This window comes from Gorilla gorilla, chromosome 4 (assembly GCF_029281585.2).
Source record: "Gorilla gorilla gorilla isolate KB3781 chromosome 4, NHGRI_mGorGor1-v2.1_pri, whole genome shotgun sequence".
NCBI lineage: Eukaryota > Metazoa > Chordata > Mammalia > Primates > Hominidae > Gorilla > Gorilla gorilla.
Window position 1 is genome coordinate 183789496 of NC_073228.2, and position 23429 is coordinate 183812924.

At 54.8% G+C, this 23429-nt stretch overlaps 1 protein-coding gene across 4 annotated transcripts in view; it reads left to right on the forward strand.

Moving 5' to 3' along the window:
* SQSTM1 (sequestosome 1) overlaps positions 1–23428 on the forward strand; it is a 26598-nt gene extending 3170 nt beyond the window's left edge. For 2 of the 4 annotated variants that reach the window (XM_031011354.3, XM_063705935.1), the window contains exons 3-9: positions 10845–10940; positions 11729–11958; positions 12053–12194; positions 13017–13097; positions 20928–21142; positions 21483–21678; positions 22602–23428. In XM_031011354.3, the coding sequence (XP_030867214.3) occupies positions 10892–10940; positions 11729–11958; positions 12053–12194; positions 13017–13097; positions 20928–21142; positions 21483–21678; positions 22602–22759 (1071 nt within the window). In that variant the 5' untranslated portion in view covers positions 10845–10891 and the 3' untranslated portion in view covers positions 22760–23428. Of the gene's footprint in view, positions 1–8720; positions 9391–10844; positions 10941–11728; positions 11959–12052; positions 12195–13016; positions 13098–20927; positions 21143–21482; positions 21679–22601 lie in introns of those variants that run through there. The other 2 variants (XM_004043134.5, XM_019026576.4) reach the window with 2 other exon arrangements.
* Position 23429: the final 1 nt, after the last annotated feature.

Here is a 23429-nt window from a genome sequence, read left to right on the forward strand (position 1 = left end):
TCTAAATGAAAAATGTTTAGGACGCTTAGGAGAGAAAGAACAGATTAAGGAATGATCTCCACCGCACAGACCTCAAGGCTGTTATGCATGCAGGGCACAGTTCCAGTGCAGATGTCCGCAGGGACGGCATGAGGGCCCCCACTGGGTGCCTCGGGCTCCTTCCAGGGCAGCAGTTGAAGCGGGTCGTACTGCAGGCCTGCAGAAAGGCTGGGGTTCCTCTCCTTTTCGGGTTCCTTCCTGATGGAATCCTCGGTTTTCAGCGGTTCCTTCCTGATGGAATCCTAGGTTTTCAGCAGCTTCCGGAGGCCGCCTGGACTGCAGAAGGCGCCCTGGGCGTGTGTACTTCCACCTCCGCAGGCGCTGGCATCTCCAGGCTGCTTCAGGCCGCTTTGGACCTCACCATCGGTAGCATCTGCGTCTTCTTGAGGTGACCGGAGCCCATCTATGGTTTCAGCCATTGACTTCTGGACATGGAAGTGTCGAGGCCATTTTTGGCCCCTCTCATATCCGGGAAGGGCTCCATGCCCAGTAGAGGCGCAGTGCAGCAGCCAGCTCGCAGCAGCGCTCCCGTAGAGCTGATGGCATTGGCAGGAGTGGCGGCTCGGCACAGGGAAGTTCTCCAGTGCCCAGGCCCAGGCTTGCTCTCGGTTTAGGTCCCATGGCACGTGGGGCTCTGGACCTGCCTGCCTCCAAGACAGCTCTTCCAAGGTTGATGGTTGGAACTCCACAGCCTCAGCCTCCCAAAGCTTGACCAGGCCCAGCCATAGCTAGTCTAGGAAAAGAGCAAATGGCCGTGTTTTTATATTTTGACGTTTGCATTTCAATATTAATTTTTTTGGCAATGTAATGCATTCAAAACATGGTTCCCCCCCCCCCCCCCCCAAAAAAAAGAAAAAGAAAAAAGCATGTTTCTAACCAGGGGTCCTTCATCTTCTGCAGATGCCAAGGGTGTCCCTGGCACAGTAAAAGTTTGGAAGCCCTGTCCTAAAGCCTCACCTCACCTGGCAGCTGGGTGTTTCATTCATAGCAAATGTTCTGTATATTCACCATGTACCAAACACACATGTCACTAATGATACAGACACATGTGCACTGACATTGACCTCCTCACTGTCTTACTATAGTCCCATCCACAGCCACCTTATCAGAGTCCATGGGACTCTGACAACTTGTAATGGGAAAATTAACTGTGCCTGTAAGGGTGGACGGCCTGGGTAGCGGGAGGTGGTTCGTGAGTACCAGGAAAGCTGGCCCTGGGGCAGACCTGGGCAGGGCAGAGCACAGCTTGCAGGACCTAGTACACAGTGTTGGGAATTGAATTTGGGTTTTGACCTTTGAAGCTGTGCATAAAGTCTAAAACAAGAAGAGGAATGGAGGCTGGGGTTGTATTTGTATTTTAAAATGAGCATTTGCCATACAAAGCCAGGAGCTTCAGACCAGCCTGGTTAACACAGCGAGACCCTCCTCTCTGTGAGAAATTAAAAACAAACAATAATAAAAGCCAGGCATGTTGGCATGTGCCTGTAGTCCTGGCTGCTCAGGGGGTGAGGTGGGAGGATCACTTGACTCCTGGGTTACAGTGAGCTCTGAATGCCACTGCACGTCAGCCTGGGCCACAGAGTGAGACCTTTTCTCAAAATAAAATAAAATAAAATATAACCTTTTGGGCAGGCATGGAAAGGGGCTGGAGAGAATAAGAGGAAACAGAGGTAAGCCCCCTCCCTGGGAGCACAAGGGACTCATCACCAGACATGGCACCACAGGCAAACAGACACTGTCACAAAACTAGCATATTATCTTTCCTAGAAGTCCTTTGTTTTCCCCAAGTGCCCTTTCCCCCAACCTTTTGTTGGTTTACGAGCTCTCAATTCTAACCTCCTAGTACACGAATAAAAATGTCTATCGGGGTAGTGGTGTGAGCCTGTAGTCCCAGGTACTTGAGAGGCAGAGGTGGGAGGATCCTCTGACCATAAGAGTTCCTGACCAGCCTGGGCAATACTGACTCCATCTCAAACAAAAAACAAAAAGCTATACAACTCCGTTTCTCTTGCTAATTTGTCTTTTGTCGGTTTAATTTGCAGGCCCCAGATGCTGAATCTAAGAGGGCAGAGGAAAAGCTTTTCCTCCCTGACATAACCATCCAGGAGAAAGTCTGGAATGGAGGGTCAGAGGGGTAGGGAATGGAGTTAGGAGAAGTAGATAGATTCAGGACAGTCTTTGGAGAATGTACATCACTGAGGTCAAGATGTCCTAGGGAATGGCCCTTCTGGGTTCACAATTCTGCTTCCGTCCGTTAACAGCAACTTAGTCCCTTCTGTGCCTGTGGGGATAATCAGTCAGGATAGACTGGATTATGCTGCTCTAACAACTCCAAATTTCTCTGATCTAATAAAAGTATACTCAAAGCTGTATACCCTTCAAGGGTCCCCTGGGGTCTCTGCTCATTGTAGTTCCTGCCCTGGCTACAGGCATAACCATGTGGAAATCAAAGGCTTTCTTGGCAAAGAGAAAGAGAGCTCTAGAAGCTTTGGCACTGGCAAATAAATAAATGCTTGGCGTATAGGTGATATATGGCTCTTCTGGCTCAGGTCCTTGGCCAGAATTAATCACATGGTCTCACCTCAAGGGAACAGTGAGTTAAATGCCACACCGCTAATCCCAGCACTGTAGGAGGCCGAGGTGGGAGGATCGCTTGAGCCCAAGAAGATCATGGGTGCCGTGATCATACCACGGCACTCCAGACTGGGGACCAAAGTGAGACCTTGTCTCTAAAAATTAAAATATTTAGAATGTTTCCTGGCATAAAAGATGTGCTACATGTGTATTATTACTGTTGCTATTGCCAGAAAGTACAATCAACAGGAACTGCTGGTGGCTTGAGGGGGAGCACATGGTCATAGCTGACTCCCAGGTTTCTGGCTTGTATTGTGACTGTTTCTGGCCTGTATTGTGACCATCACTGCCATCAGGAACCCTAGAGCAGGTCGGGTGTGGTGGCTCACGCCTGTAATCCCAGTACTTTGGGAGGCTGAGGTGGGTGGATCACTTGAGGCCAAGAGTTCAAGACCAGCCTGGCCAACATGGTGAAACCCCGTCTCTACTAAAAATACAAAAATTAGCTGGATATGGTGGTGGGCGCCTGTAATCCCAGCTACTTGGGAGGCTGAGGCACAAGAATTGCTTGAATCCGAGAGGTGGAGGTTGCAGTGAGCAGAGATCAAGCCACTGTACTCCAGCCTGGGCAACAGAGCAAGACTCTGTCTCGAAAAAAAAAAAAAGAAAAGAAAACCTGGAGCAGGCATGGGGTATACGGCATGGGTCACTACTCTTGGATACAATTGACAAAAACCACAATCAACTGGCTTAAGCCGTTTTATAATCCAGCATTAGGCCAGCCTGGATCCAGGGGTCAGATACTGAGATCAAGCTTTGATCTGCTCAGGATTCCCCCCTCCCCAAGGCTCCTGCTTCCAGATGACCCCAGTGTGCATTTCGTTCGCCAGCGTGGGTCACATGTCCATCCCTGACCAGGGTGCTACAGTGCTCTGGTTGGCCAAGCTTGGGCCGTGAGTTTACCTCACCCTACCTGTACGCAGAAGTACGTGGTGGCCTAACACAGGTGGGGGACCCTGCTTCAATACCAGCCTTTATCCACAGATGACCCCACGCCTTCTGCTCCAGAGCATCAGGGTTATAACACATGGGAAACACGGGGCACACATACACTCCCACGCAACATCCACACACCCCACAAAACTACCTGAGCCCACATAGTCAGGGCAGGGAGAGGCACAGAACAAAGTGGGTGCACAGGGACTCGCAGGGAGGTCGAAGAGCTGAGTCTGGTCGGGAGGCTGAGGGGGAAGAGTGGGCACTGGGCTGCGAGTGTGCAGAGCCGGAGGTGGGGGACTGCGGTAAGTACCCGTCCTGGGGTGCGGGCCCTGCTGGGAAGCATTGGGAGCAAGAAGGGTTAGATCCTCAAAGTCAGATAATTCTTCCAGAAGGTTTTCTTTGTTTTGTTTTGTTTTGTTGAGACACCAAGATTGGAGTGCAGTGGCGCCATGTCAGCTCACTGCAACCTCCACCTCCGAGGCTCAAGCAATTCTCTTGCCTCAGCCTCCCCGACTAGCTGGGACTACAGGCACCTGCCACCACGCCCAACTAATTTTTTTAATTTTTAGTACAGATGGGGTTTCACTCTGTTGGCCAGGCTGGTCTCGAACTCCTGACCTCGTGATCCGCCCACCTCGGCCTCCCAGTGCTGGGATTACAGGCGTGAGCCACCGCGCCTGGCCTCTTCCAGAAGGTTTTCGATGGCAGCAGGTGGAGGGGAGCGAGAGGGCCATCGCTCCTGCTGCGAGGGCAGCCCCCTCCACGGGATCCCACACTCCTGACCCGTTCAGTATAGACGGGGTACTCCCGATGCGGCCTGTCACCGCTCTGTCTGGCGCTGGCGCTCCTAGAGAAGGCCATGCCGACCTCTCCACCACCTCGCTCCAGATTCCCCTTCTTGAGCTGCTTTTCCCACAGTCCCCCCAGGTGCCACTGAGAGCCTCCCGTCTTCGATGGGCTTGGGGCGCCTGGACCCTTCCGGGGTCACTTTGCCGTCTTCCTCCAGCCCCCTCCCTACTCCTTGTCGCCGCCCCCCCCCGTCTTTTCAGGACCTTGCGCACTCAGGCTGGCCCTATGCTTTGGGGTACCCCAGCAGTGCCCCCGGGTCTCCGGCCACACGGTGACGGAGGAAGGGAGAGGCTGGCGAGGGGGCGGGGCCTTAGGTCCCAGCGCGACCCACCTCTCAGCCCCTCCCGCCGGCTGCAGCTGCGCGGGACGAGGCAGGGACCTCGAGAACACCGGGGACTTGCGGGCCGGTGGCCCCGGGCAGGCCACTTCCGACGCGGGTGCGAGGCGTCGCGCCTGGGGCAGGGGAAGCACCCGCGGGCGTGCACGGTTGGGCCGGAGCCGCGCCAGGGGCTGGGACACGCCTGGGGTCAGCGCTGGCATCGCCGCTCGGGTGGGGTGGGCCGGGTTCGGGTCCAGTCTCCTCCCCACGGGCGGCGGGCGGCGGGCGGCGCGCGCCCCGTCTTCCAGTGACCCCCACATCCCTTGCGCCCCTAGCTGGAACTTCGGCAGGTTCTGCCCCGGGCCGCGCGCGCTTTCTGGGGACCAGGGCTGTGGTTCCTGCTCCGCGTTGTGCCTTTAGACACCGCTGGGCGTTCGTCCTCCATCCCTCCCCGCCTTTTCCCCACTCCGCGGTTGGCGAGGGCCGCCCCCAAGTGGCCATGTCCCCCGGCATGGACGACCCCTCAGTGCCCCTGAGGGCCCAGGGTCTCACCCCCGTCCCGAGGCAGGCCATATTTGAATTTATTTGGAGAAATTCGCCCAGCCCAGGGGACCTCTTTCTGCAGCTCTGGCCTTCCAATAGGAGAGGGTCCCTGGGGCTCTCAGGCCTGACAACTTGGCATCACTGAATTCTCTCACCATGTCTGTCCATGACTTGAACTCCTTTTCTTTTAGATCTTTGCAAACCCCTTGTGGGCGTGCCCCTCCCATGACCCCAGTGCTTCTTGCCTGGGCTTTGGGCTTGTCTGAAAGGGCTAAAAGGGGGTGATGTCTGGCCGGGCGGGTGGCTCACGCCTGCAGTCCCAGCACTTTGGGAGGCCAAGGTGGGCGGATCACCTGAAGTCAGGAGTTCAAGACCATCCTGGCCAACATAGTGAAACCCATCTCTACTAAAAATACAAAAATTAGCAAGGCTTGGTGGCAGGCACCTGTAGTCCCAGCTACTTGGGAGGCTGAGGCAGGAGCAGGAGAATTGCTTGAACCTGGGAGGCAGAGGTTGCAGTGAGCTGAGATCGTGCCACTGCACTTCAGCCTGGGTGACAGAGAGAGACTGTCTCAAAAAAAAAAAAAAAAAAGGGATGTCCAGTGCCTGGGGATTTTCCCTAGGGAGTGGTCAAGGAAGGCCCCACTGAGGAGGAGACATTTAGGGTGGGAAGTTGCCATGTAGGGCAGGAGTGGAAAGGGTTTTGGACCAGAGGGAGAGCCAGGGAAAAGTCACCAGGTAGAATGAGCTGGCATGATTAGGAAGACGGCAAGGGAGGGCTGTGGCCCTCCCATGTGAGTGGAAGGGAGTGGCTGCAGCGCAGAAGGCCTGGAGGCCCCCGCACAGACCAGGACCTCTGTAGAGGAGGAACTCATCTCCTGTGTCCCCTGTGATAGTCAATCTCCCTAAAGATGGCCCAGAGCGGTGCGGCCTGAATCCCTCAGTGGCCTTGCCTCTGGCTGCCCCGGCACCCACGCGGACACTTGACTCCACGCCCCAAAGAAAAGAAGCGAACCTGGGAACACCACTGCCAAGGCATAGGATTATTTGGGAGGGGGGAAGGGGGAACTGAGGAGGTGGTTACAACATGCTGGGCAGCAACAGACAGAACCAGACCACCCCTGTGGCTGCCCCGGCTGGTCTCCTGGGACCACTGGGCGCTTGGCTCAGGCCTCTCCTGCCCTCCCCACTCTTCCACCTCAGCCCCCCTGCAGTCTCTGTCCTGCCCTGACCCCCCAGCTTACAGCCCCAAAAGCAGCTGAACAACTCGCACACCCACGGGGCATCGCCTGGGAGGGCAGCCCAAATCCTTCCACTTCAGCCCCATTTGAAAGATGAGGAAATGAGAGGCTGGTCCATAGTGGGTCTCGCGGCTCAGGTGCCGAGCCTTCCCTGGGCATGCACGCCGGGCCCTGGAGGGTGGGAAGGGGCCAGTGGACGCGGGGAGCCTGCGGGGTGGGACTGCATCGGGAAAGGGGAAGGAGTCAGAGGCGAGAAGGGGGAGAGTGTCTGTTTGGCTCCAGCCGCTGCACGCTCTTCCTGCTCAGGGGACTCACGGTGACCCCGGAGCCACTCCCCAGCCCAGCCTCCAGGTAAGAGGTCACTGAGATGGGTGGCAGCAGGGGCCGGGGATCCCCCTATTACGACAGCGGTCATGGGACGCTGACTCACTGCCGGCCAGACCACCTGACCTCCGCGGCGGGAGGAGAGGGCCCTGCCAGGGGGTTCCCGCCGCGCCTTGTTTACCTCCGGGAGGCCTCGGCCTCGCGTGGGGGCAGGGCGGCCGCTGGGGCCGCAAGGCGTGCGGGGAAGGGCCAGAGCCGGGGTCTCCACCCCAGCTTCCCAAAGACTCCCCCTTCTGTGCTTCCTTCTCCCCTCCTCCCCCCCCCCAGTCTCTTCACATGCCCCTAGCCCCCGCGGAAACTTCCCGCGATCCCAAACGGGCCAAATGGCGAGAAGGCAAAGGAGCTCCTTCTTGGGGGTGAGTGGGGCGCCTTGAGCGCTTCCTCAAAGCTATGTTCCCAGAGCCACAGGCCTTCCTTGTGTCCCTCACCCTGCTCAGACCGGGCCATAGCCGGGGGCTGGGGCAGGAAAGCCGGCCCTCGGCGGGGGCCACGTGGCTCTCAGGCTCCTGGGCTGCTGAGTCACGCTTGGCCAGCACCTGTCGGTAGGCCACAGCCTCTGCCAGCACGCACCTCTGTGTCCCCTGCCCCTGTCTGCAAGGCAGTGGCTCCAGCAGGCCCTGGGGCATTTTCCACTCTCCACCGCCGGATGCAGGGAGAGGCCTGAACCCTCTCCACAGGGCTGCTCTGGGCAGGGTGGAAGCCTTGCCCACTTCGGAGCCCTCCGGGAAGGATCATTCACACCTGTGGACCAGCCCCTGCTGTGCGCACACCCACACATCACCTTCGCACCTGACTGGCCCCATCCAGCCACTCTTCCCTCCCTCTGGGTTTCCTCCCCTGGGAGGTTTCTCCAGCTCCTGCAAGCCCTGGGCTGAAATGGCATGAGTTGGACCCAGCAGGTTCTGACCTCCTACTCACAGGACCTTGCCTGGGAGGCTCCAGAGGGTGACCACTCGTCCTGTCCGTCTCCTTGCCCCAGTTCTGGCGGACAGGTTACTCTGGTGGCATAAAGCAGTGTCTCTTCCTTCCTAGCTGAGGAGGCTGTTGGCTGACCCCCTTGGCTGCCCACAAGGCCAACGGGCCTGAGCCCCCACAGGGCCATGGGCATTACCTGCTGAATTGAGGAGCCCATAAGGAGTCACTTGGACCACAGTGAACACTTGGCGACCACTGACACTCAGGAGACCTTAGCTGGTCCTCCAGCACCTCTCAACTCCACTCCTACTAAACTGGGAACTTCTCTGGTGCTCAGGCCAGAGTCGGGGTCCGTCACCGAGTATGCTATGCGCTGCCCATCACCGAGGATGCCATGCGCTGTAAGAGGGCTGCCACCGCGGCAGGCTGACCATGGCAGGGTCGGAACAGCAACCTGAGAGCCAGCTTGTTCTGGCCAGCAGTGCCCCCTGGGCGGCCTAGCAGCCTCCTGATATGGGGGCTGTATCCCCCTCTCCCTGCACTGGGTACCCCCAACTGAGGATATTGCTGAGTCATGGCCAGGCCCAAGCCTGGGAGGGGCGAGGGGCTGGACCCCCGCCAGAACCCTGATCCCAGGTGCAGAGGCTGGAGCCCAGGCCTGTATGAGTGCCAGGGCCGGTTTCTTGGGGTCCTTGGTGCACCGGGGCAATGAAGAGAGGGGTCAGCAATGAGGGGGCCGGGAGACCTGGAGCGAGGGGTAGCGGGGAAGGGGAGAGTAGTGAAGGGGCCTCTGCAGGGCGGCTCTCGCGCCGCGACGACGGTGGCGGGGGCGGGGAGGGCGCGAGAGACTCCGCCCCTCTCGAGGCGGGGCGGGGCCTCCGCGTTCGCTACAAAAGCCGCGCGTCGGCTGCGACCGGGACGGCCCGTTTTCCGCCAGCTCGCCGCTCGCTATGGCGTCGCTCACCGTGAAGGCCTACCTTCTGGGCAAGGAGGACGCGGCGCGCGAGATTCGTCGCTTCAGCTTCTGCTTCAGCCCCGAGCCTGAGGCGGAAGCCGAGGCTGCGGCGGGTCCGGGACCCTGCGAGCGGCTGCTGAGCCGGGTGGCCGCCCTGTTCCCCGCGCTGCGGCCCGGAGGCTTCCAGGCGCACTACCGCGGTGAGCGGGCCGGGGAGCGGCGGGGGCGGTGACGCAGGCCGGACACGGCCTCCTGCCGTGGGGTGGCTGCCCCCTCTCTTCTCGGCGACGCCTGGCGGGCCGTGAGGGGGTCTGCGCTGGCTGCTCCCTGGATGGCGGTGGCCTGCATGGGTCCCCAGTTCGGCCATGGGAGCCGGCCTGGTGACTGGCGTGGTGACCAAGGCCGGGACCCGCTGCTCAGCGTTGGCCCCCCGGGGCGGTGGAGCCCTGCCGGCCGGGGGCTCGAGCCTGGGGGCGTCAGACGTCCTCCCCCCGCCCCCCGCGCTGTTGGGGATTTTGGCAAGGACGCGCCGGGGCGAACGCTCTGGCTCTCCGCGGGAACTGGGTGGTCAGGTGGGCACTCGGGTTACACTGACACCTTGCTGCGCCAGGTGGTGGGTTCAGATAATGCCCTGGAGGAGCCGGGCGAGCGCCGGCGGAGGGGAGGGAGTGACGCGGGTAAACAAGCGCGGGGGTGCGGGGGACTCGCGAGCGCCGCGACAGCGCCTGGGAGAAGGGCACTGATTGCCGGCGGAACGCTCCAAGCCAGGTCGGGTACAGATGTTTTCCCATTGGCAAGTGGACGAGAACGTTCTTCAGAAGTGTTGGTGTGGGCACAGAAGCCCAGGAACTGTTTCCTGCTGCGCTGGTGTGACCAGTGGCTGCTGGGGGTGGGGTTAGGGAGGTGGTTGTGGCCAGGAGGGCGGGAGGTGGCCAAGGCTGGCCCCTGGGAGGGTGCAGTGCTAGGACCTCCCTCTGGAGTGCTGCCAGCCTACCAGGCCCTCTCCTATTCTTAAAAAAAAAAAAAAATTGTGATGTTATTGAGCTGTCACTGAAATAAGGGTTCACCCATTTAGTGTACAAGTCAGTGGTTTTCACTATTTTCATAGGTTTGTGGACCATATTCAATGTGGGAGCTTTTCATCGCCTTATAAACGCCATACATACCTTTTATCACCCCCTTATCCACATGCCCCCAGCAACCTCCTTTCTGTATCTATTCATCTTGCAATCCTGGACATTTCATGTAAATAGAATCAGACAATGTAGTCTTGCAAGTGGTTTCTTTCACTTAGCGTAATGTGTTCCGTGTTGTGGCACATATCAGAACTAGTTTTTTTTGGAGGAATAATATTCTGTTGTGTGGACAGGCCATGTTTTGTTTACCTGTTCATTAGTTGACAGACGTTTGGGTTGTTTGCATCTTTGGGTGCCTCACCTGTGCCCTCGGTGGATGGCGTGGTTTGGTCTGCACAGCTGTGCTTTAAAGCCATTTGAGCTCACATGTATCTGTCACAAATGGAGACTACATACAAATACATGTCTTTCAGCTTTGTTAGGGAAGGAAGCAGGCAGATGCCCTTGTCTTCTCCTTTACTCCCAAGCCACTAGAAGTCTAAGGCCTTTGTGGGGCTGGGACCCTCAGGAGCAGGTCACAGGCAGGGATCTCGCACAGTTGAAGATGGACATGGGCCTGGTCGGATGGGGAATGAGGTGGCACGTTTCTGAAAAGGCAGCTGGCCCAAGGCTAAATAAGTGCAGCAGCCAAAGCTGCTGCCCCTGTGCACAGGCCCTCTGCCCCCTGCATGTGGCTGTGGTCCAGGGCCCAGGTCGGAGCACTCACCTTCCAGGAGGTGCCAGAGCAAGGGGGCAGTCTTGCCTCTCACTCCTGCCCTCCGTGGCTCTAGTAGGTGTGTTTGTTTATAGCCCTGTGAGTGTCCCTTTCATACTGGCCTCAGCCCATTCCAGCAGCTTATGTCCAGCTGAGAACCCTTGGGTGCTCACGTGCTGTCTTTTAAACAATCTAGATGAGGACGGGGACTTGGTTGCCTTTTCCAGTGACGAGGAATTGACAATGGCCATGTCCTACGTGAAGGATGACATCTTCCGAATCTACATTAAAGGTAAGGGGCTGCTCTGGGGGCTGCCTGAAGCCAGCTCAGCTTGTACTCAGTTCCCTGCTGAGTAAAAAACAGGGCTCGATGTTCCACCAATGAAGGGGTCAGGAATTTGAGGGCTGTTTAAGACAGAGACATAGGCCAGGTGTGGTGGCTCACGCCTGTAATTCCAGCACTTTGGGAGGCCGAGGCGGGCAGGTCACCTGAGGTCAGGAGTTTAAGACCAGCCTGGCCAACATGGTGAAACCTTGTCGCTACTAAAAATACAAAAATTAGCCGGGTGTGGTGGTACATGCTTCTAGTCCCAGCTACTCAGGAGGCTGAGACGAGAATCGCCTAAACCTGGAAAGCGGAGGTTGCCATGAGCCGAAATCACATGACTGTACTCCAGCCTAGGCGACAAAAAAAAAAAAAAAAAACATTTTAAGTGCTGTGCCTGACCTGAGAAAGAGGAGTCCATGTTCACTCTAGGGATGGGGTCTGGTGCCATGGTGCTTGGGTTAGGGATGGGGTCTGGTGCCGTGGTGCTTGGGTGAAGGGCAAGGCCAAAGCTGTGCAGACAGGGCCCCTTGCTGCTGCTCTGCTGCCTGGGCCAAACAGACACAGGGACTGGGAACCTCCTAGCAGGTTCTTGGTGGCTCTGCTGCCCTCACCTAAGTGGCTGAATTTTGTGTGGATTCCATGCTGGAGAGCAGGGCCGGGGGCCTTGCTGGCAGTGACAGCCCCACAGTGACGATAGAGGGGGAGGACTTTAGGGGGCCCCACCCTAGCGGCTCTCTTTACCCTTCCTGTAGAGAAAAAAGAGTGCCGGCGGGACCACCGCCCACCGTGTGCTCAGGAGGCGCCCCGCAACATGGTGCACCCCAATGTGATCTGTGATGGCTGCAATGGGCCTGTGGTAGGAACCCGCTACAAGTGCAGCGTCTGCCCAGACTACGACTTGTGTAGCGTCTGCGAGGGAAAGGGCTTGCACCGGGGGCACAGCAAGCTCGCGTTCCCCAGCCCCTTCGGGCACCTGTCTGAGGTGAGCAGGCCCTCTGTGCAGGCCTGGGGTGGGCTCAGGGTGGCAGGAACCTTGACCCGCTCACTGCCTGCCGCTCTGCTAATTCCTCCCCCAGGGCTTCTCGCACAGCCGCTGGCTCCGGAAGGTGAAACACGGACACTTCGGGTGGCCAGGATGGGAAATGGGTCCACCAGGAAACTGGAGCCCACGTCCTCCTCGTGCAGGGGAGGCCCGCCCTGGCCCCACGGCAGAATCAGGTGAGGCTTGTGTTGGAACCGGCTTCTGATTGGTGACAGTAGTCAGGCAGCCTGTGTGCAGGGCCCTTGTGCAAAGCGTGTGTGCAAGGCAAGAATTCAGGATACCCCCCACCTTCCTGGTGCCCTACAATCACACAAGAACCCTGCAAAGTGGGGAGTATTCTCTGCATTTCCCAAATGGGGAAACTGAGGTGCCTAAGTGCCTGAGGCCACAAATTTACCTGCACAGCCCTTCCTACCTCAGGAGGCTGCCCTCTCAAGGTACGCTGAGGTGCAGGCAGGGAGGCCCTTCCAGCCCAGGGGTCTTTGATGCACTTTGTTCTCTTTTGTGATGGTTGTCAGGAAGATCAGAGCCAAAGTTGCTGAAGTCCTTTGAAACACAGTTATAAGTGAAAGACTTACCGTTAGCTTTGTAGTCTAGATTTTTGGATTCTGATTTTATTAATGTTACTGTGTCCTGTGAATCACCTCACCTTTTAGGACAAAGATGGGGATGTTTGCTTGACCTTGCCTAAATAACATATTTACTCAAGGAGGCGATCAATATCCACAGTGTACTGAGCCTGAGCCTCTGTGGGGTTGCTGAGCACCAGGGTCACGGATGAGGGGGAGATGGCACAGGAGAGTGGAGATGCTCTCTGTGCAGGGCCAGGGGGTGCAGAGTGGGAGGAAGGAGAGGGGGATGCTGAGTGGGCCACTGGACAAGACATCCGGGTTAAAGGTCACCCGGGAACACAGGGACCGTGGCAAGAAGGTGACAGGACTGTGACAGGTATCCAAGGCATTAAAGATATCTTTATCTTATCTTTGTAAAAATCAAAGCTGCTGGTCCATCGGAGGATCCCAGTGTGAACTTCCTGAAGAACGTTGGGGAGAGTGTGGCAGCTGCCCTTAGCCCTCTGGGTGAGTGCACCTCCTTGCCCAGTGCTTCCCTAACTCAGCCTGCACTTTATGTAACTTTCACCTGGAATACTGCAAAGGAATGGGTAATTGACATGCCCTTGACACTGGTGAGGATTTGTTGCCTCAAATCAACCTTTAGTAGTGCTGGACCACGGGCAACTCAAGGTTGAATTCCCTGACAACATTCTCGAGCTTTCTACATGGAGTGAAGTAGAATCAGCTGGCATTTGGTTGGGATAATCCCAGTGAGGGAGGGTGACCAGACTGTGGTTGCAGGTCTTGCCTGTCACCTCTGACTGCCCTCCTTTGGGTGAACAATAGTCTGCAATTTCCCCTAAGCCAGGCCTTGGGATTTGGACTTTTGAGGACCTGGGTAGTAGTTAGTTGACATGCTATTTATCTTTTCCTTCTTTTAGTTTACAACCCCCAAACCTTTCTGGTGCTTCTGAGTGCTGGGCCTGCTTCAGAGTGGGGAGAAGGTGGAGGCAGGTGCTCTGGGTGACACCCGGTTCTGGTGCCTCAGGTTGCACAGTGGGTCTGTGGGGTGGGTGAAGGTGCCACCTGACCCCAGGCATGAGCTCAGGCTCTGAGACCCCTCCCCGCTGGGCTTTAGAAAGTGCCTGTTGCGTCTGGCTAAGGGTCTCGGGTGGGTGCTGCAGGGTTAGGCATGCGGCAGTGAGAATCAGTGAATGAAGCCAACTTCTAGTTCAAGATGACGGTGGATCTGTGATGGCAGATGGATCGCTGGGACACTTGCATCTCTCGCTAGACGAGTGAGCTTGTTTTTGTGACTGCAGTGGCAGGCTGTGTCCACCCAGCCTGTCCAAAGGTTGTGTTCAGTGTCTGAAAGAATGCTGCTAGGAGGGGCGTCCGAACCATGCCTGCTGCCTCCTGTGGCTACAGGGCGTGACTGCCATCTGCTCCAACTCTGCTCATTCCGATTGTTTTTTTTTTTTTTTTGAGATGGAGTCTTGCTCTGTCACGGAGGCTGGAGTGCAGTGGTGCCATCTCTGCTCACTGCAACCTCCCCCTCCTGGGTTCAAGTGATTCTCCTGCTTCAGCCTCCTGGGTAAGTGGGATTACAGGTACCCGCCACCACGCCCAGCTAATTTTTGTATTTTTTTAGTAGAGACGGGATTTCGCCACGTTGGCCAGGCTGGTCTTGAACTCCTGACCTCAGGTGATCCACCCGTCTTGGCCTCCCAAAGTGCTGGGATTACAGGTGTGAACCACTGCGCCCGGCCTTGCTCATTCCACTTTGAGGCGGCAGTGACATCTTGGCATTGCTTCTGAACTAAACAGCCCAAACACACATGGCTTCTGTACTAGAGTTTAGAGGCGAAGTCAGAGAATAGGAAAGAAGAATCGCTAGTCTGTTTTTTTTTTTTTTTTTTCTTTGAGACAGACTTTCACCCTTGTCGCCTAGGCTGGAGTGCAGTGGTGTGATCTCGGCTCACTGCAACCTCTGCCTTCCAGGTTCAAGCGATTCTCCTGCCTCAGCCTCCCAAGTAGCTGGGATTATAGGTGCCCACCACAACGCCTAGCTATTTTTTGTATTTTTAGTAGAGACGGGGTTTCACTGTGTTGGCCAGGCTGATCTCGACACCTGCCTCGGCCTCCCAAAGTGCTGGGATTACAGGTGTGAGCCACCGAGCCCGGCCAAGAATCAGTATTCTTAATGCTTTCCAAGGAGGGTAAACAGTGGAGCACCGAGGTCATGATTGAGAGATAAGCTGTGCCTAAATCCTGCCACTCACTCTGGACGTAGTAAAGGTCTGAGAGATTGCCGGTGAATTTGGAGGTATGAACAAGAGTCCTTCGCTCAAAGAACAAAGGAGACATCCCGGGAAGTCACAAAACCAAGTCTAGGTTCAGGTAGAGACTTTTAAAACAGTGCAGATCCCCAGACCTTACCTTTTTTGACCCTGGTGAGTGAGTGTTGGTGGGGCCTGGGATTTGTCTGGGAGGCTGCCCAGGTGCTTGGGGTCACACTGTCTCAAGACCCACCTGTGCTGGTGCAGCAGCTCAGAACTGAACTGGACGCCCCACTTGGCACAGACAGGAATAATCTTGCAAATGTTCAGATGTCTTTTTTTTTCTGAGACGGAGTCTCGCTCTGTCGCCCAGGCTGGAGTGCAGTGGCACGATCTTGGCTCACTGCAAGCTCCGCCTCCCGGGTTCACGCCATTCTCCTGTCTCAGCCTCCCGAGTAGCTGGGACCACAGGTGCCCACCACCACACCCGGCTAATTTTTTGTATTTTTAGTAGAGACGGGGTTTCACCTTGTTGGCCAGGATGGTCTCGATATCCTGACCTCGTGATCCACCCGCCTCAGCCTCCCAAAGTGCTGGGATTACAGGCGTGAGCCACTGCACCCGGCCCTCAGATGTCTTTGAGCACTAAAAGCTAAAGGCTTAAAGTGGATAGAATTGCTTTCTCCTAACTAGGGAGGAGCCTGGAGCTCTACAAACAAGGAATATTTCAGTAAAATAGACTGAGTGGTTTCAGCTGAGAGCCAGTGGAGGCGTGGCTTAGACTGTTGTGGAAGTTAGGGCTAGTTTCTTTCTTTATGAGGAACTATAAGCCGGATGACTCACAGGTTAACTGCCTAGAAGGGACTATTCCCAGAGCAGGGCCCAAAGGGGAAAGAACGAGTCAACAGCTGCCTCCCGGTGGCAGTGTATGTAGGGTAAGCGGTGGCTTTCATGTGAAGTGCCAAGGCCTTTTGGTTGGGGGGGGGGGGGGTGAGAACCTGCTGAGGGAGCCACCACTGAGACCCAGGCTGCTCCTGGCTGGGAGGCTGCAGGCCCCGAAGCCACAGGGCCCCTCCTGGTCGTGGGATCTTTGATAAACCGACACGCAGAGGCTTTGTGAGGCAGCAGGGCACGGAGCATTGTCTAGTCTTTTTTTTTTTTTTTTTTTAAGTGAAAGCACATTTCTTAAGAAAGTAAAGGAATACAAGAATGGCTACTCCATAGACAAAGTAGCCTGTCCAGTCTTACGATAAGGCCTGAAAATCTCACGCTTTCATCACCAAGTTGGAGAGATCCTAATTTTATAATTTCTCTGATCTGTTTACAGGCGAGTCTCATTACCCATTTAAAAAGCATATGGGTATTGATTGTACTATTCTTTCAACTTTTCTGTTTGTTTCAACCTTTTTTTTTCTTATCTTTTTTTTTTTTTTTTTTTTTGAGACAGACTTTTGCTCTTGTTGTCCAGGCTGGAGTGCAATGGTGTGATCTTGGCTCACTACAACCTCTGCCTCCCGGGTTCAAGCGATTCTCCTGCCTCAGCCTTTCCGAGTAGCTGGGATTACAGGCGTGTACCATCACGCCTGGCTAATTTTGTATTTTTAGTAGAGACGAGGTTTCTCCGTGTTGGTCAGGCTGGTCTCGAACTCCCGACCTCAGGTGATCCGCCCGCCTTGGCCTCCCAAAATGCTGGGATTACAGGCGTGAGCCACTGTACCCGGCAGCTTCAACCTTTTCATAATCACAAGTTGGGAAGAATAAAGGAGAAAAATAATTTAAATATTACAGATGGAGGTACTTGTAGTTAAGCCTGCTTTTACCTCTGCTCCCCCCTTAAACTCTATTGAAATAACAGGAAAGGGCTTACACAAAAAAGAAAACACCATAGACAAAGAAAGTAATAGAGGAAAAGACAAAGATGTGATCAGATTTTGGAAGATGGACATGGAGGGAGGGTGGCAACCTGCTGAGGGAAGCTTCAGAAATCTCTGTGCCAGAACAGGGCATCCTGGTGAGAAGCAAGACCATCTGTTCAGGTACCAGGAAAGGCAAGAGGTGGGAGTGATCGGGGGACAGGAACAAGGGGGGAGGGTTGAAAACCTCTAGTGAGTGTCAGCTAGAGACTTCAGGGCCCACTTGGCCAGATGATGGCTCTTGCCAACAATTGAAGGAGACCTCATGTTTAATTCCAGGAGCACCTGACCCAGGGAAGCTTCAGCATGGGATACCAGAGACAGGCCAGGGTGAGGCACCAGCCTGAAACTGGGCATCCCAAATGAGCAATGGGCCCAGCAGTCAGTTCCCTGGCCAGGCAGGAGGTGGGGAGTCCCTGCTGAGGGAGGTTGAATGCCCCCAGAGAAGTGTCCTACAGCTCCTGCCTGCCAGACCCCCAGGCACCCTGCAGAGGGAAAGTTAGTGATGGCGCTGGCCCCACAGAAGGCTTCCTGTCAACCTTAGTGCTTCAGTGGGATCAGACAGCCTTGGGTCACCAGCCATCTGAGGAAAGCCCCCACACATGGGAGAAAAGGTCTTAAAGGGAAGAGAATGTTAATGCCCTCAGTGAGATACAAAAGAGTATTGTCTGCATGAAAAAGGAACAGGATACTAGAAAAAGGATAACAAAGGGAACAGAATAAGAACTTGAAATTAAAAAATAGAAAAAAAACTTCAAAAGAAGGCTTAGATTCTACTGTTGTCTCAAGGAGATATTCCAAAAGCAAAATAGAGATAGAAGGAGAGGAAAGATAAAAAAACTAATGTAGGAACAAGTCTAGAAGCCCAATATAGAATGAGTAGGAATTCCAGAAAGAATAGAAAACTGAAAGGAGGAAATGAACATAGAATGCAAGATAGTTTCTTGGCACCAGGCATGGTGGCTCATGCCTGTAATCCCAACACTTTGGGAGACCAAGGCAGGCAGATGGCTTGAGCTCACGAGTTTGAGACCAGCCTTGGCAACATAGGGAGACACCATCCCCCACTTCCCGTGTCTACAAACACTACGAAAATTAGCCAGGCATGGAGTTGTGTACTTATGGCCCCAGCTACATGGGAGGCTGAGGTTGGGGATGGCTTGAGCCTGGAAGGCAGAGGGTGCAACGAGCCTGGATTGTACCACTGCACTCCATCCTGGGAGACAGAACCAGACCTTGTCTCAAAACAAAACAAAACAAAACAAAAAACAAAAATGCAAGATAGTTTCTTGGCAATGAGGACGTTATCTTCTAGATTGAAAGCGGCCCTGACAATGACTGAGAAAGACCCCACAGCAAAGCTTATCATTGTCAAGTGTCAGAACCCTGAGGATAAAGAAAGAGAGGCTTCTAAAACTCTAGGTTATTGTAAATACTTGGGAATACAAAGAGCAAACAAACATGAACAGCTAGGAGACAATGGAACAACTGATGACTCCAGAAATCAGTTAAAAAGGCTTTTTGGCCTAGAATTCTTTTGTTTTTGAAACAGGGTCTCACTGTCATCTGGGCTGGAGAGCAGTGGTACAGTTGTCTTCATCTCGTGGGCTCAAGTGATCCTTCTGCTTCAGCCTCCCAAGTATCTGGGACTACAGGCATGTGCCACTGTGCCTAGATATTTTTTTTTCTTTTTCTTTCCCCACCCCCGAGTCAGAGTCTCGCTGTCGCCCAGGCTGGAGTGCAGCGGCGTGATCTCAGCTCACTGCAGTTTCCACTTCCTGGGTTCAAGCAATTTTCTGCCTCAGCCTCCCGAGTAGCTGGGATTACAGGCACCCGCCACCATGCCTGGCTAATTTTTATATTTTTAGTAGAGACGGGGTTTCACCATCTTGGCCAGGCTGGTCTTGAACTCCTGACCTCATGATCTACCTGCTTTCGCCTCCCAAAGTGCTGGGATTACAGGCATGAGCCACTGTGCCCAGCCCCGTGCCCAGCTATTTTAAAATTTTTTTGCAGAGATGGGGTCTTGCCATGCTGCCCAGGCCGATTTTGAACTCCTGGGCTCAAGAGATTTCTCATGTTGTTCTCCCAAAGTGTTAGGATTACATGCATGAGTCACTGTGCCTGGTCCAGCCTAGAATTCTATACCCAGCCAGAACGATCAAGTATCAGGGCAGAACAAAGTTACTTTCTGGTATACAGTCTTAATTATTTTAACCTTGGTTTGAACCACATGAAGAGAGAAACCCAAAATGAAGCACAGAGGTATTAGGAAACAGGGGACCTAACAGGACAGAGGGTGAAAGTAAAGGCGGTCACAGCACCACAGCGCAGCCTCTGCCCAGAGAGCTGCCAGTCCTGGCTGGAACAGGAGGCTGCACAGCAAGCGGCACTCTCTGTGGAAAACACCAGAACCAGTGGGGTGTCTGATCTACTTCACCCTTGTAGAAAACTATGGAGATGCTGTGGGAGAACATGGGGAAAGTTAGCAAATGCAAAGAGAAGGCAGGCCGGGTGCAGTGGCTCACGCCTGTAATCCCAGCACTTTGGGAGGCCAAGGCAGGCAGATCACCTGAGGTCAGGAGTTCAAGACCAGCCTGGCCAACATGGTGAAACCCCGTCTCTACTAAAAATATAAAAATTAGCTGGGCGTGGTGGCACGTGCCTATAGTCCCAGCTACTTGGGAGGCTGAGGCAGGAGAATCCTTGAACCTGGTGGGCAGAGGCTTCAGCGAGCCGAGAGATTGCGGCACTGCGCTCCAGCCTGGGCAACAGAGCGAGACTCTGTCTACAAAACAAAGGAAAAGAGAAGCCATTATCAGTGGTAGGAAAACAAAAAGCGATACAAAGAAATAGTCTGCTACTTGACCCAGCAAAGAACATTTAGAGGTCCTAGCTGAAACATTGAATGTTTTTTTTTTTTTTTTTTTTTTTTTGAGCTGGAGTCTTGCTCTGTCACCAGGCTGGAGTGCAGTGGCGCCAACTCGGCTCACTGCAACCTCCGCCTCCCAGGTTCAAGCGATTCTCCTGCCTCAGCCTCCCGAGTAACTGAGACTACAGGCGATTGCCACTACGCCCAGCTGATTTTTTGTATTTTTAGTAGAAACGCGGTTTCACCATGTTAGCCAGGGTAGTCTCGATCTCCTGATCGTGTGATCCGCCCGCCTCAGCTGCCCAAAGTGCTGGGATTACAGGCATGAGCCACTGCGCTCGGCCTACTGAATGTTCTTTTAACAAAAAATTGCGTCTTGGAAAGGGTAGTGGAAGGAGAGGCAGATACTGGTCTAGAGTAGGAAATGCACAGATGTGAACTCCAGCAGGCAAGAGCGGCGTGAGCTGAAAGGGCACAGGGAGAGTTTGGGGAGTGGGATGGGGGCAGGGAGTGCGCACCACAGCCTTTGGCAACTGGTGACTCTAAGCTGTGGGTGTGGAGACTTTTGACACATTTAATTTCAAAAATAGTGCAGGTGATTCTCCCCTCTGTCCCTGGTGAGTCACGTGAGCCTGGAGGTGTGCAGGTTCCCTGTGGGGCCAGTGTTGGGCCCTACGCCGCGCCTGCACGGCCCATCCACCTCCCAGAGCAGAGCCCCGGCATTGAGGTGTGCGTGTGTGTCGTCGCACAAAGCCTCTGTGTGCAGGTGTCAGGAGGCACATGGGCTTCCATCACTGTGGCTGGAAGCGCCTGCCACATGCAGTATTGGCTCTCCCTGTACTTAGGGCCTGGCCCCACCTGCCGTGTGGCCCGTGTCCTGCATGGTTAGGAAAAAGGTCTCTTTCGACTTTCTGGCTCAGAAGCTGACTTTAGATGCTAGCTGAGGTTAATGTTTTACTGAATTGGAGAAAAGAGAAAGGTCCAGTATCATGGGCACACCAAGAATGTTTCCAGAAGCCACAGAGATTTGTAGCTGGGATATTGGGAGAAGCCTCTGACTCATGGGTTTGTATCGTCTGGTCCCATACTGGCTGTGTGATTCCGGGGTCGAGCTGGGTAGAACCTAGCACCTGCATCCACACGCTGAGTGCCACCATCCAGACACTTAGCTGCTTGTGGGGACTGAACGTTGAGATCTTCGTGAGTCTGTAGTCCCCACAGGCCAAGCTCCTGCTTGCAGGTGCATCCTTGGGGGAACTTCACGGCTTGCTCTTTCCTCCTCCGCCTCTAGGCATTGAAGTTGATATCGATGTGGAGCACGGAGGGAAAAGAAGCCGCCTGACCCCCGTCTCTCCAGAGAGTTCCAGCACAGAGGAGAAGAGCAGCTCACAGCCAAGCAGCTGCTGCTCTGACCCCAGCAAGCCGGGTGGGAATGTTGAGGGCGCCACGCAGTCTCTGGCAGAGCAGATGAGAAAGATCGCCTTGGAGTCCGAGGGGCGCCCTGAGGCAAGCCTGTGCCCCTCCCGCCACCTGGGACCACGGCCAGCCTAGTGATCTGTGGCCTGCACCTCCGCCTCATCCTCAGCACCTGTGCAGCCCCACTTACAAACCCGAGGGAGCTGCTGCTGCTGCAGTGATGTCTGTGCCATTAAAGTCACGCTGGGAACCTGCTAGAACTTTGTAGTTACTTGGTCTTTGTGGGCGGCCACTGTTCCCCCTAGACCCCTGCAGCCTTAAACGCACGTGTGCATGCATGCTCCCTGACTGTCTGCCAGGAGCCAGTGCCATGGTCAGGCTTGGCCTGTTGCGCGTGTCTCCTGTGTGCTCATGGTGAGTTTTGTTCCAGGAACAGATGGAGTCGGATAACTGTTCAGGAGGAGATGATGACTGGACCCATCTGTCTTCAAAAGAAGTGGACCCGTCTACAGGTGAACTCCAGTCCCTACAGATGCCAGAATCCGAAGGGCCAAGCTCTCTGGACCCCTCCCAGGAGGGACCCACAGGGCTGAAGGAAGCTGCCTTGTACCCGCATCTCCCGCCAGGCAAGTGAACCAAGAGGTTTTGTACATATCCCTACCTTTCCCTTTAGAGCATCCTGCCCTCTGATTTCAGCGACACAAACAGAAGGATGGGATGTTCTCCACTGCAGGGCTGTCTGTAGGTGTGGGAGGTTAGGAGTTGGTTTTGTCCTCTTATGTGTACCTTGAGCAGTAGCGAGTAAGCTCTGCTAATGCAGGAGTTCTAAAAATGTTTTTCTTTAAGCAAACTCCAGAGCCAGGAATATTAATTGTAGGAGTTTCTAAAACTTAACATGCAGACCAGGAATTAAGGCAGGTGTGACACAGAGAGGGGGCAGCACTGGGTGTGTCCCTACTACTCACACTCAAGTGTCACCTCAGGGAGTGCTGGTCTGAGAGTAGGGGGTCATAGCCAAGATCCCTGTAGGAGCCAGGCAGAAGCCACCGTTGAAGTGGATGGGGTGGCAGGCAGCAGTGGGGGGGGGGGGGGGGGGAGACAGCTGACACAAACTCCTCATTGTCACATGGCAGCCGTGTGTAAACCAAGGTCCGTGTGCACAACCTGCTGTGGGCGGCTGCTGTGTGTCTTCTCTGCCTTAGGGCAGGGGATGGCGAGCTATGGCCTATGGGCCAAGAGTAGTTCTTGTATTTTAAAATCAAAAGATGTGACAGTTAGGTGAAATGCCTAGTTCACTGTCCATTGATGGTTCTGTTTACACACCACCTGGCTGCCTGGTGTCGCAGTGGCAGAGTTGAGCAGTGTGAAAAAGACTGCTTGGCCCTTTACAGGGAAAGCAGGTCCACTGTGGCCTGTGAGGACCAGAGCTCTGGGCAGGCTCGGACACTGGCAGACCCTGGTCCTGGCTGGCCAAGGCAGGAGGGTATGTGTTTCGGGTCACTCACAGGGCTCAGCACCACTCCTCATGGCTTCCTTACTGTTTCGGCAGAGGCTGACCCGCGGCTGATTGAGTCCCTCTCCCAGATGCTGTCCATGGGCTTCTCTGATGAAGGCGGCTGGCTCACCAGGCTCCTGCAGACCAAGAACTATGACATCGGGGCGGCTCTGGACACCATCCAGTATTCAAAGCATCCCCCGCCGTTGTGACCGCTTTTGCCCACCTCTTCTGCGTCCCCCTCTTCTGTCTCGTAGTTGTGTTAAGCTCGCGTAGAATTGCAGGTCTCTGTACGGGCCAGTTTCTCTGCCTTCTTCCAGGATCAGGGGTTAGGGTGCAAGAAGCCATTTAGGGCAGCAAAACAAGTGACATGAAGGGAGGGTCCCTGTGTGTGTGTGTGTGTGCTGATGTTTCCTGGGTGCCCTGGCTCCTTGCAGCAGGGCTGGGCCTGCGAGACCCAAGGCTCACTGCAGCGCGCTCCTGGCCCCTCCCTGCAGGGGCTACATTAGCAGCCCAGCACATAGCTTGTCTAATGGCTTTCACTTTCTCTCTTGTTTTAAATGACTCATAGGTCCCTGACATTTAGTTGATGATTTTCTGCTAGAGACCTGGTACACTCTGATTTTAGATAAAGTAAGCCTAGGTGTTGTCAGCAGGCAGGCTGGGGAGGCCAGTGTTGTGGGCTTCCTGCTGGGACTGAGAAGGCTCACGAAGGGCATCCGCAATGTTTGTTGGTTTCACTGAGAGCTGCCTCCTGGTCTCTTCACCACTGTAGTTCTCTCATTTCCAAACCATCAGCTGCTTTTAAAATAAGATCTCTTTGTAGCCATCCTGTTAAATTTGTAAACAATCTAATTAAATGGCATCAGCACTTTAACCAAT